Here is an 18,370-nt window from a genome sequence, read left to right on the forward strand (position 1 = left end):
ATAAGAGGAAAAATTACCTCGGGGAGGGGATTGGCGCCACTATATGGCGTAATACGGCAAGAAGATGGAATTGGATCCTTCTTGCTGAGCGATGAGATTCTTCGGATAAGCTTCTCAAAATCTTTCAGAGGAAGATCTTTTGAGAGCCTGTCGACGTCTTTCTCACCAACATACTTCCAAAGGGGATTTTTGCGAGCCTGGAGAGGCTGCACTCTGATCCTAAGGAAATACGCCGTAATCTCAATACCCGACAGCTCCTTGTCGCGGGTGTTTTGTAGCTCGTGGATGCGAGTCATTAGCGCTTCTGTCGCCAATTTCTCAGCTTCGGTAGCTTCGGCATCCCAAGAACAGCGGCGAAGGATTTTGGCTTCTCCGTCAAAAGGGGCGATGTTGTCCTCCAATGGATTGGAGCTTTCTTCGTGTACATACACCCATCTCTTTCGCCAACCTTGGACAGAGTCGGGGAATTTGACGTCGAAATATTCGACGTCAGAACGGACACAGATAACAACGCCGCCAATGTTGTAGGCGACGTTGTGGGAGCCATTACGGCGGAGGAAGAAGATACGCTTCCACAGAGCCCAATTAGCTTGGACCCCGAGGAAGCACTCACACAATGTGATAAAAATCGACACGTGGAGGATGGAATTGGGCGTCAACTGATGTAGTTGAAGCCCATAGACAAACAAAAGACCCCGAAGAAACTCGTGGATTGGGGGAGAAAGACCTCGGATGAGGTGGTCAACGAAACTGACCAGATACTCGATTGGAGGCCTTGGATAGCTCTCCTCCTTGGGGAAGCGGAGCGAGTTCTCCTTCTTGTTGAACCCCATCTTCTTCAGCAGGTTCATATCTTGGGCGGAGATCTTGGATCTTTCCCACTCGGCGCTTCCCAGATCCGCCGTCGCCATCTTGGACTCCGGAGTGATGTGCCTGGTCAAACGGGCGCGAGGTGGCATCAATGAGCTTGGCGGAGAAGCGTGTGAGTGTGGTGGAGCGCTTGAAGCAATGGGAGCAATGGAGGATTTTGCAGAGGAGAAGTAGAGGTGCGGCGCGAGCGAAAGGACTAGAGGAGGAAGACGATGCCTTTTTATAGAGGTGCGGTGAATCGACGCACCGTTGGATTGAGAGATTGCGGGACAGATGGTGTACACGTGGACAAGGGGTAAAAAGTAATTTCATACAGACGAGAAAGCACAGGCGCTACAGTACGTGCGCCAGGAAAAGCGGAGGACGTGTGTCCCCCACTTGCGCGACGTGTCAATACGATGCGTAATTTGGGCCCGCAAGGCAGTGAGAGAGAACTTCTCGCGTTTTCCAGGAACAGCGGTCGTGGCTATCGTCAGCAGTGATGTCACATTAGCAAGAGAAAGTTTCGACTAAGCAGCTTCATAAAAAAGGCGACAGCAGAGGATTATGGACTATTTTGAGAGCCTTTGATCAAATACAAGTTTTTGATCAAATGCTCGGGGGCTACTTTGGAAAAATGAAAAATTCGAGAAAGACAAAATAGAAATGGCGAGAGCCTATGATCAAATACAAGTATTTGTTCATAGCCTCGGGGGCTACTCCCATCGGGAGCGCTGTTCGCGCACCCGAGAGATTTGATAAATTATGCGACGGGTGAAAAATATAGCGACATAAGGCGTGGAGCCTACAACCAAGCACAAGTCCTTGGCTATAGCCTCGGGGGCTACTCCCATCGGGAACGCTGTTCGCGTGCCCGATGAAATTATAAAAAAAAAAGAGAAAAAGAAGAAAAAGTGAGCATATTTCGAGTTATATAAATAACTCTACATATACTCCCATCGGGAGAGCAATATAAGTCATCCGTTGACTCAATAAAATGTGCTATTCCAACAGCCAAAAAAGCACTCGACAATTTATTCTCAGAATGCCAAAGTTGTGAATAATTTCTGAATGCCGCAAAATTTTGCGAAGGTAAGACCCCGAATCCGTTCTGTGTGGCGTGGCGCCGTCTCTGACGTCGGTTTGCTACTTTTTTCCGTATCAACAGATACGAAGAAAAATTCTAACGGACGCGTTAGGTACCCGATAAATATGACTGGGACTCGACATAATGGTAAGACCTTAAGCGGCACCTGTCGAAGTTTACACCACTATCCCGAGATCATGTCCAGGGACGTGATCTTGAAGTAGGTTTTTGCGGATTGTCACTAGAGCAGTTAACTAGTACCTGATCCGTCAGATGAACTAGCCCCAACTACCATTATCCCTGTACAATATAGAAATTTGTATGCAAATATATGTGGTAAAGTTCAGAGTTATGAAATAAATATAAAGGTGGAGATTTTCCCTGACTCTACGATTCAAGCAAAATCTCGGGGGCTACTGACATAGGCATCCCCAATGGGCCTGCCGAAGATAGTACCCGGGGTTTATTGAAGGCTCACAACCCGAAGGATAAGGAGAATTCGGAAGCCCAATTTGCTAGTTAAGGAAAGCTAGAGTTGTAATAGGAGAGAACACTTGTAATATTACGGGAGGAGTTGGAAACCTTCCCGAACTCTGTAACTTGTACATCACGAATCCCTCGGCTCCACCTCCTATATAAGGGGGAGTCGAGGGACAAAGAAAGCATCGATTCATTGTCTCACAAACCCTAGTTTTCATATCGTCGAGTACTGTTCGACTGAAACCTTCGAGATCTACTTGCCCTCTACTTCTAACTAAACCCTAGTCTACAACCCGTAGGCATTGACAAATTAATCCCTTGTCAGACGGAGATCCAAAAAACAGCTCACGAGTGCGAGATTATGTGGGAGCAGAGCGGGAGAGATGAAAAGCCTGTCGGACCGTTGCGGCATTTCATTAAGGTATGATCACCAACTTTGAATGTACGGTATTATGTTCTGGTGCCTTTGTAACCATGAGTTCCATGACGCAGAACACTGCACGAAAGATGCGGCGGTTAGCCAACTTGCTAGGTTGCCGCGAAGGCGAAATTCCTACATCCTCCTCTTCTGAAGAGCGGGAGGTATGGACTATTTTGTTGCTGTCAAACATGTTCTTACTAATTTCAACTTTTGTAATTTCATGTGTTCATGTTTGTGAAGATTCCTGACGACGAGGAAATTCTGAGTCAAAGCATACCTCCAAAGCATACCTCCAAGCAAGCCCCACGGTCAGCTTACCAGTTGAAGCCAAGGGCCAAGGCTCCAAACCGGTACACTCCGGAAGATTATGTCAACCGAGGAAAGAAGGTTGTCATTGAGGAGGATGAGGGACCGCCGCGGAGATCATCTTTGTCGAGGATGAGGAACAACGAGCCGTTATCTTCAGAGCAGGAGGAGCAGGAGGAGGAGCAGGAGCAGCAGCAACAAGAGCCACGGCAGCGGATGAAGAGGATGGCCGTCCGGAAGCAGCCCGTGAGGACGGCACGTCGAGGAAGACACTAGGATGTGCTACGTGTTGTTGTGAACTATATCTTCATAAGTATCGAGTTGTGAACCCTATGTCATTTCGAACAATGTCTGCAATGCTACTTGTTGTTTGAATCTACTTGCTACGATGTGAGCTATGAAGTGTTATATGTGTATGTTCTGAAATTGCTACTTGTTGTGTCCAATATTGTACTCAAAACTGTTGGAGTTTGGTAGGATTTTTCATGTTTTTAACACAAGTCAATGTGTGGCGCCCTTCACACTGGCGCCACACTGCACTGTGTGGCGCCCGTGGCATCGGCGCCACACATGCCAACATATAGCAACTTTTGGGTCGAAAACATCCAGGGGCTCCGGACGATTAGTCCTTAGCCGTTTTGGCGAGCCTCTTTGTGTGGCGCCCGTGGCATCGGCGCCACACATGCTAGTGTGGCGCCCGTGGCATCGGCGCCACAACTAGAGCCTCTCAAAACGGCTAAGGCCCAGACGAATTGTCTCACAGTATGTTTTGAGAAATTGTAAGTGCATGTGTGGCGCCGATGGGAGGGGCGCCACACATGCTGCCACGTCGGATCGGCGCACCAGCTCAGCGTCGACGGCACCACGTCGGCTGGGAGAGTGGCGCCGGTAGGAGGGGCGCCACACTGGCATGTGTGGCGCCGATGGGAGGGGCGCCACACAAAAGGGTTAGATGGGTGAAATAGTTTCGCCGGAGGGTCAGTCTGTGCTTTTCTTTCACTTTTGGGTTATTTTTGTGCAAATCGCCGACTTCAACTATGTGTCCACAGAAAAACTTGTTGGTACCAAGTGTGTGAGGTTTGATAGCTGTTTGTCTGCTTCCTGGAGTTTGTAATAAAATCAAATCAATGAAGTCCTTAGTTGTCTCGAGATGGTGTTCTAAGTGGAGTTAAAGGTTTAGGTGGTTTCATGATCACCGAGGGTAAGGAGGATTATGAAACCACCTAAACCTTTAACTAGGGAGGAGGGTAAGGACTGGGTTCTTGCCGGTGCAAAAGGTCTTAGGGAACTTCTAGACTGAGTGCCTCAATGGTGTTTCTTAGGGAGGGGGGGTTCGTTTCCCCCCTTTTCTCTTTTTTCTTTTTTGGCTTAGGCCATCCCATGTTTTTCTTCTCCTATATTAATATAAAGCAAAAGCTTTTTTGCCCGTTTCAAAAAAATAAAGGTTTAGGTGGTTTCGCTTGAGGGTTTAGATGGTAGAGGCTCTTTTTTTTTTTTTGAGAAACACAGTACAAACGCAGACGCTCACATACACGCGCATACACTCACCCCTATGAACGCACACCCGCACACCCTACCCTTATGAGCACATTCGGAAGACTGAACCGGCGGATTGGATCTTCAAATTGACGAAGTCACCACAAGCGCCTCGCTGTCGACGGGAACGTCGCCTCCCACTGAATGAATATTCCGCCTTTATGAGACACACAGATGTTAAATCTGGGATTTGAACTCTGGTGGGCTGGGGATACAACCATCCTCCTAACCACCCAACCTCAGGTTGGTTCTCGAGGTTCTCTTTTACTAATACTTTTTCTTTCTGCTTTCTGATGTAACCAAACTTCAATTTCTTCAATGAAATTGGGGGGCCGTGTGGCCCCTACAATAAAAAAGCTTTCAATTTAATAATGAACTAAACTCAGACCATGCTAAACCGTGATCCTGTTTTCCCCCACCCCTACCTGCACCATTGGCCTTGCGCACTTATCTTAGCTATTGTGCTGGTCGGTCCCGCATGGGCTTTGTGAAGTGCGAGCATCACTCTCGCTAGCCGCTGGCAAGCTTGTTTATTCCCACAAACCCAAGCGCAACCCAACATCTCAATTTCTGAACGCATGCGCAGCCGCCTGAGCTTATACAAATGAAAATAGCTAACCTTAGCCAGTGAATGGCAGTACACTTATTCGCCAGAAAAAAAAAGGAAAGAAAGGGCATACGTTTTTTTTTTTTTTTTTGAGGAAACATAAAGAGCATACGGTTTTTTTTTTTGAGGAAACATAAAGGGCATAAGTTTTTTTTTTTTTTTTGAGAACCACATAAAGGGCATACGTGAATCACACCATCGATTGAGTAGGCCACTCGAATGAATGCGCGGGCACTTCTGCTCCGGTGCTCCTCCCCTGGAAAAAATATGGGCACGTAAAATACAATAATAGTGGAGATCTTTTCATAGATGTTCGTAAGAGGGCTCACGATCGTAATTTTAAGTGTAGGTCCACCGTCCGTACAGCCATGTACAGGCCGTATGGTCCGCCGTCGTGTTGTACCTCGTTTTATACGTATCTACGTGCCGAAATAAAAAAATGCTATAAAGATCTTGCTTATGTGATCTCTTCTTTTTCCTTGCGCGACGTATATATATCGTATCAATATAGATAAGTATACATGGGCTAGACTTGAATTTCGGCGGATCCAACATAGGAAAAAATATCAACTATGACCCTTCAACTTAGTTTAGGGGGGAGCACCGGAGTAGCCCTCATGCGCGGGACGGATTCATTAGTTCTCGCCTTTTCCACTGGGCTACAACAATTGAGTGGGATCCAAAGGCCGGCAATCCGGCATGGCGTGGCTGTTGTGGCCACCGTCATGCAATTATTGTGCTGAAGCACTACTGGGAATTCGAGCCAGCTTGGCTCGAGTCGCTAAAGCTCGGTCAACAATTGAGTTAGCTCGACTCGACTCGTTTAACAATCGAGTCGGGATTTGAAACTCGCTCGACTCGCAAAGTTCGCGAGTAACTCACGAGTAGCTCGTTTAAAACTATCAAAGAGAACATGTAAAATGTACAATGCATTTTCCCAAATATTTAGGCATGAATGATGAATAACAATCATTAGGACTACGGTACCAGAACAATATATGCCACAACGATCAATATATCAAGAGAATAAGATTGCTAAGTTGAGAAACCATAAAATATTTGCCCATTTTGGTGGGCTTAGGACGGCTTCATTTTTTTACCGAGCTAAACGAGCTACTCACGAGTTCGATGAGCTCGGCTCGTTTAGCTTGAACTTGTTTAGCGACAAAATATGAAACTCGGCTTGGCTCGTTTATATGCCGAGTTCGAGTCGAGACGAGTCGAGTCGCGAGTTACTCGTTTAACTTACGAGTTTCGAGTTTTAATTCCAGGCCTACTACTGCACCACGAACGTACTAGCGCAACAATGGTGCTGAAAAAGCCGATCAAAATAAAAAAATCTGGACAGCGACGATCGATTGATCGTCTCGGTGGAGCTAACACTTGCCGACATCGGTTTTGCCAAATTTAAACACATTGTTTTGTCACTCTAGGAAGCACTCGTTCTGCATTTTGGTGGTGCCATGACCGGGTCCAAAAGGCAGGGAAAATCTAGCATCACATTCACACATGGCATAGCATTCCGCGGATTTAACTTACAAGCACACGACTGATATCACCTGATCAAGCAGGGCACTTCAACAACTCCCGGGTCGAGCTTAGCTATAAGTACCGCGCTTATCCGTGTTGGAGTAGCACCAAGCAAATAGATCGAGCGGGCGAGCAGACAAGAACACGAGACGCTTACTCTCTCTCATTGCGTTCTGCTTCTGCTCCGTCTCCAGCCCAACAGCAATGGCGTCTAAGGCCGACTTCTTTCTCGCCGTCGCCACGCTCGCGGCGGCGTGCGCCGTGTCGTCCGCGCAGACCAAGTTCGGCAAGCTCGTCATTACCGGCGTCGTGCCCTGCAACACCGGCACCCTCATCGACGTCGCCACTTCTCCGGCGTTTCCAGGTACCGACGCGTGCGCGCGAGACCATCAAACCTCTGTAAAATGTGCCCGACCCCTGGACTGACACGATATCCGTGCGTATGTTTCGCGCAGACGCGAACGTGGAGCTGCGGTGCGGCGGCAACGTGGTGGCCGGCGCGAAGACGAGCAGCAACGGGTCGTTCGCGATGGAGGCGGACATGACTAACGCGCTGGCGGCGCTCGTCGGCGGATGCGAGCTCGTGGTGGACACGCCGCTGGTCAAGTGCGACGGAAAGCTGCCGGCCGCGGGGGCGCTCGTGTCCTACCTGCAGGGACCGCTCGCCAGGCTGCTCAGCGGCGTCTTCCAGCTCGCCCCCGCCGGCTTCTCTTTCCAGATGAGCTGATCGACGGCCATCCACCGATGGGCGCAGCCTGACAACGCCTAAATCATGCGTGCATGAGAAATGGAAGGACTTTGCCACCTCTGATGTAGCAAACGAATGGTTGCAACTATGAAAATTGTGTACGGCCGATACTAGCAGCATATGGAATAAACAAAAATCCTAGTCTACATATATGTAGGCGTCCCGGGCTTAGAGCATCTCCACTCGTCTCCCCAGAAGCCCCCCACGACCACTTTTTTTAATCCGGACGACGAAAAACGGCCCAGTCAGGCCCCCGATTCCTCGTTTTGGTCCGGATTTGAGCCTATTTTCGTCCGGACTCCCCATGCCATCCTCGGTTTCCCGGGGGTCTCCCGGGGACTCCGGATGGAGCAAAACCAATCGCCCACGCCCACGTGTCTCCTCTTTCGTCCGGACTCCCCGGACCATCCTCTTTTTTTCCCGAGAAACGCCGCTTGGGGAGCACACGACTGGAAATATACTGCCCCCATGCCAAATTTTCGTCCAATCCAGACGAAAATTTCGCCGGATTTGGGCGTGAAGAGAGCCAACGAGTGGGGATGCTCTTATCCCTCACGTCCTGGGTTTATCAAAAATAGAAAGAATAAAGTGCCCAAACCATGCATGAATTAAGCACCCACCCTGAATGAAGACAAACAATAGTAGAATTGGTGGTTGTATTCATTCAGAGAGCAGGTTTATGTAGTACAATTAGAGGAGTAGTGGCGATGCAGAGGTCCACACAGGGAACGTGCAAGGCGTGAGAACAAGTCCTAGCTACAGAATAGGAGGTGGTTACAAACGGTAACAAACGTGTTATTCAACACTGAGATCAATCGAATTTGCTCTTCTACTCTTTCTTTACTCAACAATCATCTTTTTATTTTTTGATAAACTACTACTACATAATATAGCAGATCAAACAAAAACAGAAAATCAAAGGTCGTGACAATACGTACTAGCATGTTATATGTGTTGAAGTGTATACGTGGGTTGCACCTTTTACATCAGTTCAGAGTTTTGGTTGTATTCGCTAGTGCATAAAGCTTGCCATAATATTAGAGGCTAAGGTCTTGAGTTTAAATTCTAGCTGTTGCAATTTATCATAAAAGCTATTGTTGCCCCAATGCACCTACTTCTGGATCTCACACAAAAATTTCCATGAAAAAATATGAAGTGTGAGTGTTTGATTGGCATTGTTTCGTGGCCTGTTACCTTTTTTGTGGGCCTGATGCATTGCTGAAAGCCAAATCCAACTCAGTCATCAGAACCGAACGTCAAACACAAACATACAAAAAGGCCAACCCAGCCTGGAACATACAAACATCGAACAAGAAAAACACACGCAACAAATTGAGTGGTACAGAAAAAAAAACTTGACACAACAACACTTCATAGATCAGCAACCGACGTCAGCTATCTGAGACTTTTTTCTTTCAAATCTCAATCGACTAAGCTCTAGAAGAGCCCTTATTTTCTATAGTGCTTACCCACATGTGCCTTATCTCAAATGTGCTAATGCTCAAGAGTCACTAGGTTAGAAATATTAGATGGTTGAATCTGGTAATACAATTTTTTTTTCTTTGAGGTGAATTGCTAATACTTGGAATGACTTAACCTTCTCGAAGAGGCCAGGTGCAAACCAAACTAAATTTAAAGCTCAGTTTCAAAACATTGTCATTTTAGGCCAGCCTTTAGCCCACGATTTGTTGAGATTACATGGACAATGTTTGGCATTAGTTGGGCCGAATCTACAAGATTTTATTTATGTTTAGGTTTGAGTTCTAAAAAAGTGTGTATCGATGACCCTTAATCTATATGATGTTCTTTGATATATTTATATTTTTTGGTGGTAACCGAAGGCTTGACTTTACTGTGGTTCAAGATTTTCAGTCTTTGTACTTCTATATCGTAGGTGTTCTTCGGTGGTCTAGTACTGAGTCAATGGTTTGACAATCCTTCTTACAACAAGTATCATCAGGAATGGTGTATTTATTTTCTTACATTCTCACCATAGCGTGTGAGGCCATATTTCTTTGTTTAGTTTGCTTTTCTGTGTTTTCTTCACGAGAAGTTGAGAAGAATGTTTCCCATTAATTTTTTTTTTGGAACAATGTTGAAATATGATAAACTAAGCTAAGTATGATGACTTCACAAGATTTTGATTTGAATTATTCAGTAGAGTCATATCATTTTATCCCATGGTCACCAAAGTCCATAGCTAACGTTGAGCTGTGTCAGTGAGGCCAACTCTGAACACCTATAATTTGTTGTTTTCCTGGCTCTTGAGAAAGAAGGTCATGTATGGGAGGGTTGTGAGCTGCTAGGTGGGTGGGTTCATGAGGTGGACATGGCCAGTGCCATTTTAGCACAACAGAAAGGGCCACCGGAGGTGGGCCCCATCCCTAAATGGTGTCGGAGTTCCGGTAGGGCATCCATGCAGATGTGTTCCCCCGCTGAGACGTTCAGAAAGTCATGACGGTTCATACGAGAGGGGGGTGGGGAGAAAACCTTGGGCAGCATTATCTAGCAACAAGGGTGGAAGCGGTTGTCCATGCCATCGTGCACGCAGTGGGGCTCATCACATCGCCGCCACGTGCTGCACACAGCGCGGAAGCAAAGGTAGCCCACAACATCATCTGTGAGGACTATCTTGGCAGTCAGGCGCGCCGGTCTTTGATATGTATGTCGAGGGTAATCCTCGGCAATGCCCTCCGTTTGGGGCTTAGGGTTAGCGGAATCCTGCAAGCTGACACGAGACATCGGTTCACAGACAAGCGGGGAGAGCGATTTACCCAGGTTCGGGGCCCTCGATGAGGTAAAACCCTTACGTCTTGCCTGTCTGTTCTTGATTATGATGATAATGGGTTACAATGGGGTGCCGAATAGTTCGGCTGAGATCTCGTCGAGAGGCTAAGTGTTATGGTGACCTAGCTCTGGACTTTCTGGTGGCTAGTATTGCTACGATTGGTTCTGTCTTTCGGCAGCCCCTCTCCTGGCCTTTATATAGGAGGCCAGGTCTCAAGAGGTCTAACCGAGTACGACTAGGTTTACAACAGCTTTAAATCTAATCTTTCCTTGTTCGGCCGCTTCCTTGTCTTGCTCGCCAAGGATTCCTCTGGTGCGCCGTCCAGGTGGCCCATCTTGCCTCCAGGTGTCTTCATGGGCCTCCAACTAATCAATACAGGATAGGGCAATGTCGGTTACCCGAAGGGTAATGCCCACGTCAGTAGCCCCCGAGTGTCTAGCCGAACATTGTTCGGGTAGAGACTGAAGCATATTTTCTGTTGATGTTCTTCTCCTTGATTGTCCTTGTTCGCCTTGAATCAGCATCATCCTTTTTATCGGGTGCGCGTCAGCGCTCCCGATGGGAGTAGCCCCCGAGTTTAGGTACGGATGTTTGCAATCCGTGCGTAGACTCAAGTTGTACCACTCGAGCATTCTTCTCTGCCGAAGTTTTCTGCAGGTCTTCATAGGTCATCCAATATATTTTCCACTTGCAAGGGATAATGAGTAACGTGCCCAACTTTTGTTGGTTAACTACCGATGGCAAAACAACGTTACTCTACACAGAATCAAGTCCCCGGGCATGATCCTGGAGTGCAAAAAATTTTATCGGGTGCACTTCCAACACTCCCGATGGGAGTAGCCCCCAAGTCTGGGCACAGGTGCTTGCAACTGGGTGCAGACTCGAGCTAAACAACCCTCTTTTTCTTCATCGCTTTTTCTTCCAGTCCTCAATCATATCGGGTGCGCGTCAGCGCTCCCGATGGGAGTAGCCCCCGAGTCTAAGCGCAGATGCTTTGTCATCTGTGCTTAGATTCAAGTTCACCATCCGATAGTTCTTTTTTTATATTCTTTCGAATGCTTCAGGCAACTTTTATGACGTCATTGATGATGTTTTATCGATACCTTGACTTTGACTGACAAGATGTTACCCACTGGGCCCATTCTCTCTCCATCTGGTCCTGTTTTCAAGCAATTTCCAGTCTCTGCGCACAGTTACCAAGGTGGCTCCTCGATTCCCGCAACCATTAATCGGAAATAGGCCCGTTTGATAGACTGACATCAACGACACGTGCTCACGCATCTTTCCTCCTCTTAAGGTCTCCAAAGGGCGAGAAATCCCTAATCCTTTCCCACATCTGTCTTTGCCTTCCTTCTTCTTCCTTCCGTAGCCGCTGCGCCGCCGCCACCGCTTCTCCAATCTTCCCCAGATCTAGACAATGGTGAAGAAGAAGAACGTCACTGCCGCCGACAGCTCTACGACTGGTGGTGCCGCCGCCAAATCTTCCTCCACTCTCCCAAGGAAGTCCTTCAGATGCTCCTCCTACGGCTCCGGCGCCGCCGGCGCCGCCAGGTTCTTTAGCCAAGCCAGGAGATTGGCTGGCGTCCTCCATCACGAAACGTGATGAGAAGAGGGCTCGAAGCCTTGGGTTGGTCTCCCCCGACGAGGGGGACGTGATTCTTCCAGGTGCGATCTCTCGGCCCAATCCTCCCGCTGGTTTTCCCGTGGTATTCTTATCATTCCTCCATCGGGGTCTTTCGCTTCCTGCCCATGAATTCCTCCTTCGCCTTCTTCGGACTTATGAAATCCAACTGTGGCAACTTACTCCCAACTCAATCCTTCACGTTGTTGTGTTTATCACCCTTTGTGAGGCAGTCTTGGGCATCGAGCCCCATTTCGGATTGTGGAAGAAAATCTTCTACGTTAAGAGGTACAGCAGTAGCAATGGATCTTTCGTCATTGGAGGTGTGGGGTTCGTGGCTCGCACGGAGGTTAACTACTTTAGTTTCCCGATGATAGAATCCGTGCAAGGATGGAGACTGAAGTGGTTTTATGTCAAGGATTCTGTGACAACCGAATCCCAGCTCCCTTGCTTTGTCGACGTTCTTGAGGCTAAGCCGAAGGATTCCTGGAGGAACATTCTTTCTTCTGACGAAAAGGCAGTAGCCGACGAGTTATTCACCAAATTCCTTCGGATCAAAGAAGCCGATGGTCAAACCATGATTGGCACGGAGGTAGCAGTGGTGTTCCTGAGGCGTCGAGTTCAGCCAGTCATGGCGAGGGTTCGTCCAATGTGGACGTACACGGGTCCAAAAGATGAAACCAGAATCAATGTCGCTGAACTGTCGGAAAAGGAGCTGCTTGACGAAGTCCGTCGCCTTACTCTCTTTAGTCAAGAGGACTCGATCCCATTGCTATCTTCCTATGCTCCTCTCGACGCCAACCATCCGTTGTCAGAGGTAACTCTCTTTCTTATACCCTTATTATGCTGTTTTTGCTTAATCGACAGTGTTTGTTTAGTCGACAGTGTTTGTTTAGTCGACATGTTTCCATTGTTCTTATTCACTCCATTCTTCAGCAGGTTCCCATAGTTTCTAGAAACTTGCAGGATTCACCGAATGACAATTCCGAAGTAAGAGGTTCCTCGATCCCTTTTGATTTCCGCACTGCCGAACATATAGATCCAGAGGATGAATGCGACGACCCGACAGATTCGGAAGCCGCCCATGCCAACCTTCCTTCCCCAGCCGATGATGCTTGCAACACGGAAGGATCAGTGCGTGATGATGACGCTGATCATGATGCCTTTATTGATGCAGCTGCGGAGGAGGCTAGGTCTTCACCCGCGAAGAGATCGACTGGCGGCTTTGCCGATGAAGACGACCTCTTTGACATGTAAGCATCTTTTTTCGTGAAACCGCATAGTGTCCGTTTACTCCTTGCATTCCTTTCATAACTTTTTGTCAATCACAGTGACGAAGGTTTTGTCGAGCCACCGGCTAAGAAGGCCAAATCCGGAGCTGTTCTGCCGGAGGTCGCTGCTTCTGAAGCATCAGTTCCTAAAGCAGCTCCCGCTGCCCAGGTATCAACAGCCTCCTCCCTTTCCAAAGGGAAAGATGCTCCCTCAACTGCCGCCACCAAGATTCCTTCTTCTGTAAGTCCCTTTTGATTGCAACACGAGTCTTTCTGGTGTGTACCTTGCTTAATCTTCTTTTTTTGTTCTTAGGACCTGCGAGGAGTTATCTCCTCTTTGGAGGCCTTCGCTTCCCAATTCACTTCTCTGGAGGCAGAGAAGGTTCGGCTGCTGAAGGAGGTCAAATCTTCTTCCTCAATGTTGGATGGTGCGGTCAAGATAGCTGCCGAGGCCCGCCAAGAAGTTGACTCCCTGAAGGAGGAGCTAGGCAAGCTAAAGGAAAAGTTGAAGGAGGAAGAGGCGACCAGGCTGGCTGAGAAGGATGAACTCCTTCGTCGGTCTTCCTTGGCTTTACTTGGCAATCTCCTTTGTGCTCCTCTGTCGATTGTCACACTTGTGGGTTCGGCCTTTTACCAATGATCTTTCTCGTTTTTCTCCTGCAGAAGCCGCCAACATTCCTGCCGATGCCTTGGACAAAATTCCAAGCAACTCTCCGGCCAACGGCCTGTCGATGACTCTTGCCTCCCATCAGCTCACGCGGGAGCTTCTTAAGAAGGGAAAGGGTGCCATGGCGCGGATACACTCGATGATCTTCCCCAAAATCAGTCAAGATAAAACTCTGGGGGAGTTGATCGACGCCTTCGCGGTTGACACCAAGGAGGTTATCGAGGTATTCAAATGTACTTCGCGTACCTATGATGCCGTCCTTGCCTTCCAGCTTATGATGGGTCACGGCTTTAAGGCCGATATTGAAGAAATGTCCAAGGAACTGCCGAAGGAGGAGGATGGGCGGTTTGTTGATTTGAGCACTTTTAAGGCGTCAGCTGTTAGATGTGCACGCCAGCTCCTCGAGTTGGTTTCATCAAGGAAGGCATCGACAGGCCCTAGTTTATCAACTCAGACCCAAGCCCTCTGATTTTTGTAGCAGACTTTTCTTTCGATTGGAAGTGAAACATTGTCTTGCTTGGATAATCTTTGGTTGTAATAAACTTTTGTGCTAGCAATGTTGCTAGCACACTCTTCGTTATAATATTGTCACTTGCATTCTCCCGATGGGAGTATCTTCCGATGCTGGTGTGAATCAGTCTGTCATGCTTGTTGGCGTTGTTTCTTGCGGGTGTTCCCCGTGCTCGCAACTGTCGAAGATACTTCGGGTGCTCTTTCTGAAGATGATCGGGTCCAACGTATGAAGGATCGGATCACACAGTTAGAGAAGGACCTGCGCAGCACCTACGCCTTGGCTTCCATCATCAAGAAGAAGGGCGAGATTGCGGCTGATGTAGAGCATTACGCCCTTACTGAACTTCATAAAGCCACCGAAAGTTTGAACTGTAAGTTCTCTGACCCTTGCATTCATTGTTCTTCCGCCAAAACCATATTTGCCTGATCTTCCGTCAATTGCCTTGCCAGTCATATCTTTGAATCGTGCTGAAGAGAACAAGCGGGTCCATGAGCGCGTACACGCATTAACCCAGTTGTCGTCAGCCGAAGAGATTTTTTGGCGGGAGCAGTCGAAAGCTTCGGCTGTTGCACATTTTCAAGATCGGGTCCAACAAGTCCACCATTTCTTCGATAAATGCTACAAAGCCCTGAGGGTGGTTTGGAGGACAATGTTTCCTTTGAACAGAATTCCCCCCACGCTTTTAACTCTGATGTCGGAGTTTGGGAATACCAAGAAGATTCGGGACTTGGTGCGAGCTCAAGTCTTTGCAGGGGCCAGGTTTACGCTTTCTCTTGTACTGGCGCGTTATCCTTCAGCGAGTTTACTGTCTATTGCCAATGCAACTGGTGACTTGGAGACGCTGTATCCGAAGGTTTTGCTACCTGCCAATATGATTGTCGACAAGCTGGAGAAGGATTCGAAGGCACCTGAAGAAAAAGACACTCCGCAAGGGTGATGTCAGGATTTAAGGTTGTTTGTATAAATGTTTTGACTACTTGATCCAAGTGTTAGGTGATGGGGTTCGTAGCATAGAAAACAAAAATTTTCCTATCGCAAAGACGAATAAATCCAAGATCTAATCTATGGAACACCCAAGATCTAATCTACAAGATCGAAGCAACGAGATGGTAAAGAGACTAACCCTCGAAGATTCCAAAGCCTACGAGATTAATCTCGTTGTTGGTGTAGACGATCGTCCCCGGTGCTGCAATCTGGCAGCACTTCCGTACTCGGTCGCGCGTACGGTGTCGATGAAGCACCTTCCTCTCCCGTTCCAGCGGGCAGCGGAGGTTGTGGTAGATCTCCTCCAACGTCCAGCAGCACGACGGCGTGGTGGTGGTGGTGGAGGAAGAAAACTGCAGGGCTTCGCCTAAGCCCGGACAGCGTATGGTGGAGGGAGAGGCGGCCAGAGGAGGAGGCAATGATGGGGTGGTGTGGCCGGCCACCCCTCCCCTCTTTATATAGGGGGCTGGCCGGCCAAGGTGGCCCCCTTTCCCATCTAGGGTTAGGGGGGGGCGGCGGCCAAAGGGGGGAGAGGGGCTTTCCCTTCCCCCAAGTTGATCCCCCCCTAGGAAACCCTAGGGGGTTGGCCGGCCTGGGCCTTGGGGGCCATGTGCCCCTGGCCCATTAGGCCAGGGAGCATCACCTCGGCCCATGCTAGGCCTCCTAGGTCGTGGGCCCCATGGTGGACCCCTCCGAAACCTTCTAGAACCTTCCAGTCAACCACCGGAAAAATCCCGAACATTTCCGAAACCCAGAAATCAACTTCCCTTATATGAATCTTATTCTCCGGACCATTCCGGACCTCCTCGTGATGTCCTGGATCCCATCCGAGACTCCGAACAAACTTCGTCTCCATACCATATTCAAATCTACTTATGCGACATTGAACCTTAAGCGCGTCACCCTACGGTTCGCGAACTATGCAGACATGGTCGAGACTCCTCTCCGAGCAATAACCAATAGCGGGATCTGGAGATCCATAATGGCTCCTGCATATTCAACGATGACTTAGTGATCGATTGAACCATTTACATACGATGCCAATTCCCTTTGTCACACGATATTCTACTTGTCCGAGGTTTGATCATCGGTATCTCTATATCTTGTTCAACCTCGTTACCGACAAGTACTCTTTACTCGTACCGTGGTATGTGATCTCTTATGAACTATTCATATGCTTGCAAGCTAATCAGATGACATTCCACCGAGAGGGCCCAGAGCATATCTATCCGTCATCAGGATGGACAAATCCCACTGTTGATCCATATGCCTCAACTCACACTTTCCAGATACTTAATCCCACCTTTATTGCCACCCATTTATGCAATGGCGTTTGATGTAATCAAAGTACCCTTTCGGTGTAAGTGATTTACATGATCTCATGGTCGAAGGATTAAGACAACTATGTATTGAAAGCTTATAGCAAACGAACTTAATGACTTGATCTTATGCTACGCTCATTTGGGTGTGTGTCCATTATATCATTCAACTAATGATATAACCTTGTTATTAATAACATCCAATGTTCATGATCACGAAACCATGATCATCTATTAATCAACAAGCTAGTTATACAAGAGGCTTACTAGGGACTCCTTGTTGTTTACATAACACACATGTATCAATGTTTCGGTTAATACAATTATAGCATGGTATATAAACATTTATCATAAACACAAAGATATTATAATAACCATTTTATTATTGCCTCTTGGGCATATCTCCAACAGTCTCCCACTTGCACTAGAGTCAATAATCTAGATTACATTGTAAGATACCTAACACCCATAGCATTCTGGTGTTGGTCATGCTTTGCCCTAGGGAGAGCTTTAGTCAACGGATCTGCAACATTCAGATCTGTGTGTACTTTGCAAATCTCTACTTCACCATCTTCGATGTACTCGCGAATCGAATGAAAACGCAGCTTGATATGCTTTAGCTTCTTGTGTGACCTTGGTTCCTTTGCATTGGCGATGGCACCCGTGTTGTCACAATAAATGACTAACGGGTCCAATGCACTAGGAACCACACCAAGCTCAACAATGAACCTCTTCATCCATACCGCTTCCGATGAAGCCTCTGAAGCCGCTATATATTCAGATTCTGTTGAAGATTTCGCCACCGTGCATCGCTTTGGAATCGGCTCCACCATCGCCGCACCATTCAGTATAAACACGTACCCAGACTGAGACTTAGAGTCATCAGGATCGGTGTTCCAACTTGCATCGGTGTAACTGGTTACAACGAGCTCTTGGTCACCGCCATAACAAAGAAACATATCCTTAGTTCTTTTCAAGTACTTCAGGATATTCTTGACCGCTGTCCAGTGTTCCATTCCTGGATCACTTTGATATCTGCTGGTCAAGCTAACAGCATGTGCGATATCCGGTCTAGTACACAGCATGGCATACATGATAGAGCCTACTGCTGAGGCATAGGGGATCTTGCTCATCCTCTCTCTATCTTCTGCCGTAGCTGGACCTTGAGTCTTACTCAAGACCTTACCTGGCAACATAGGCAAGAATCCTTTCTTGCTTTCATCCATTCTAAACTTCTTTAGAATCTTGTCCAGGTATGTACTCTGCGAAAGCCCTATTAGGCGTCTTGATCTATCTCTATAAATCTTGATGCCTAAAATGTATGCTGCTTCACCAAGGTCTTTCATTGAAAAACTCTTATTCAAATAACCTTTAACACTACTTAATAGTTCTATATCATTCCCAATCAATAATATGTCATCTACATATAATATCAGGAACGCTACAGAGCTCCCACTCACTTTCTTGTAAATACAGGCCTCACCATGAGTCCGTATAAAACCGAAGTCTTTGATCACCCTATCAAAGCGTAGGTTCCAACTCCGGGATGCTTGCTTCAGTCCATAAATGGAACGCTGAAGTTTGCATACCTTGTCAGCATTTTTAGGATCGACAAAACCTTTGGGTTGTACCATATACAACT

General features: G+C 47.6%; 1 protein-coding gene and 1 long non-coding RNA gene across 2 annotated transcripts; both read left to right on the plus strand.

Moving 5' to 3' along the window:
- Nucleotides 1-2,742: 2,742 nt before the first annotated feature.
- LOC139839052 (uncharacterized) lies at nucleotides 2,743-3,214 on the plus strand. Its single transcript, XR_011756782.1, has 3 exons — nucleotides 2,743-2,837; nucleotides 2,909-2,998; nucleotides 3,078-3,214. It is a non-coding gene; the product is annotated as an uncharacterized lncRNA (long non-coding RNA).
- Nucleotides 3,215-6,928: 3,714 nt separating this feature from the next.
- On the plus strand, nucleotides 6,929-7,746 carry LOC127329830 (phylloplanin). Its single transcript, XM_051356260.2, has 2 exons — nucleotides 6,929-7,180; nucleotides 7,272-7,746. The coding sequence occupies exons 1-2, from the start codon at nucleotides 7,021-7,023 to the stop codon at nucleotides 7,541-7,543; spliced, it is 432 nt and encodes a 143-aa protein (XP_051212220.1). The 5' UTR covers nucleotides 6,929-7,020; the 3' UTR covers nucleotides 7,544-7,746.
- The last annotated feature ends 10,624 nt before the right edge of the window (nucleotides 7,747-18,370 follow it).

This window comes from Lolium perenne, chromosome 4 (assembly GCF_019359855.2).
Source record: "Lolium perenne isolate Kyuss_39 chromosome 4, Kyuss_2.0, whole genome shotgun sequence".
Lineage (NCBI taxonomy): Eukaryota > Viridiplantae > Streptophyta > Magnoliopsida > Poales > Poaceae > Lolium > Lolium perenne.

What these genes read in the sequence shown, in the direction of transcription:
- LOC127329830 (XM_051356260.2), top strand. Translation starts at nt 7,021, where the DNA reads ATGGCGTCTAAGGCCGACTTCTTTCTCGCCGTCGCCACGCTCGCGGCG. An exon ending in CACTTCTCCGGCGTTTCCAG is followed by an intron (nt 7,181 to 7,271) that starts GTACCGACGCGT and finishes TGTTTCGCGCAG; the next exon opens with ACGCGAACGTGGAGCTGCGG.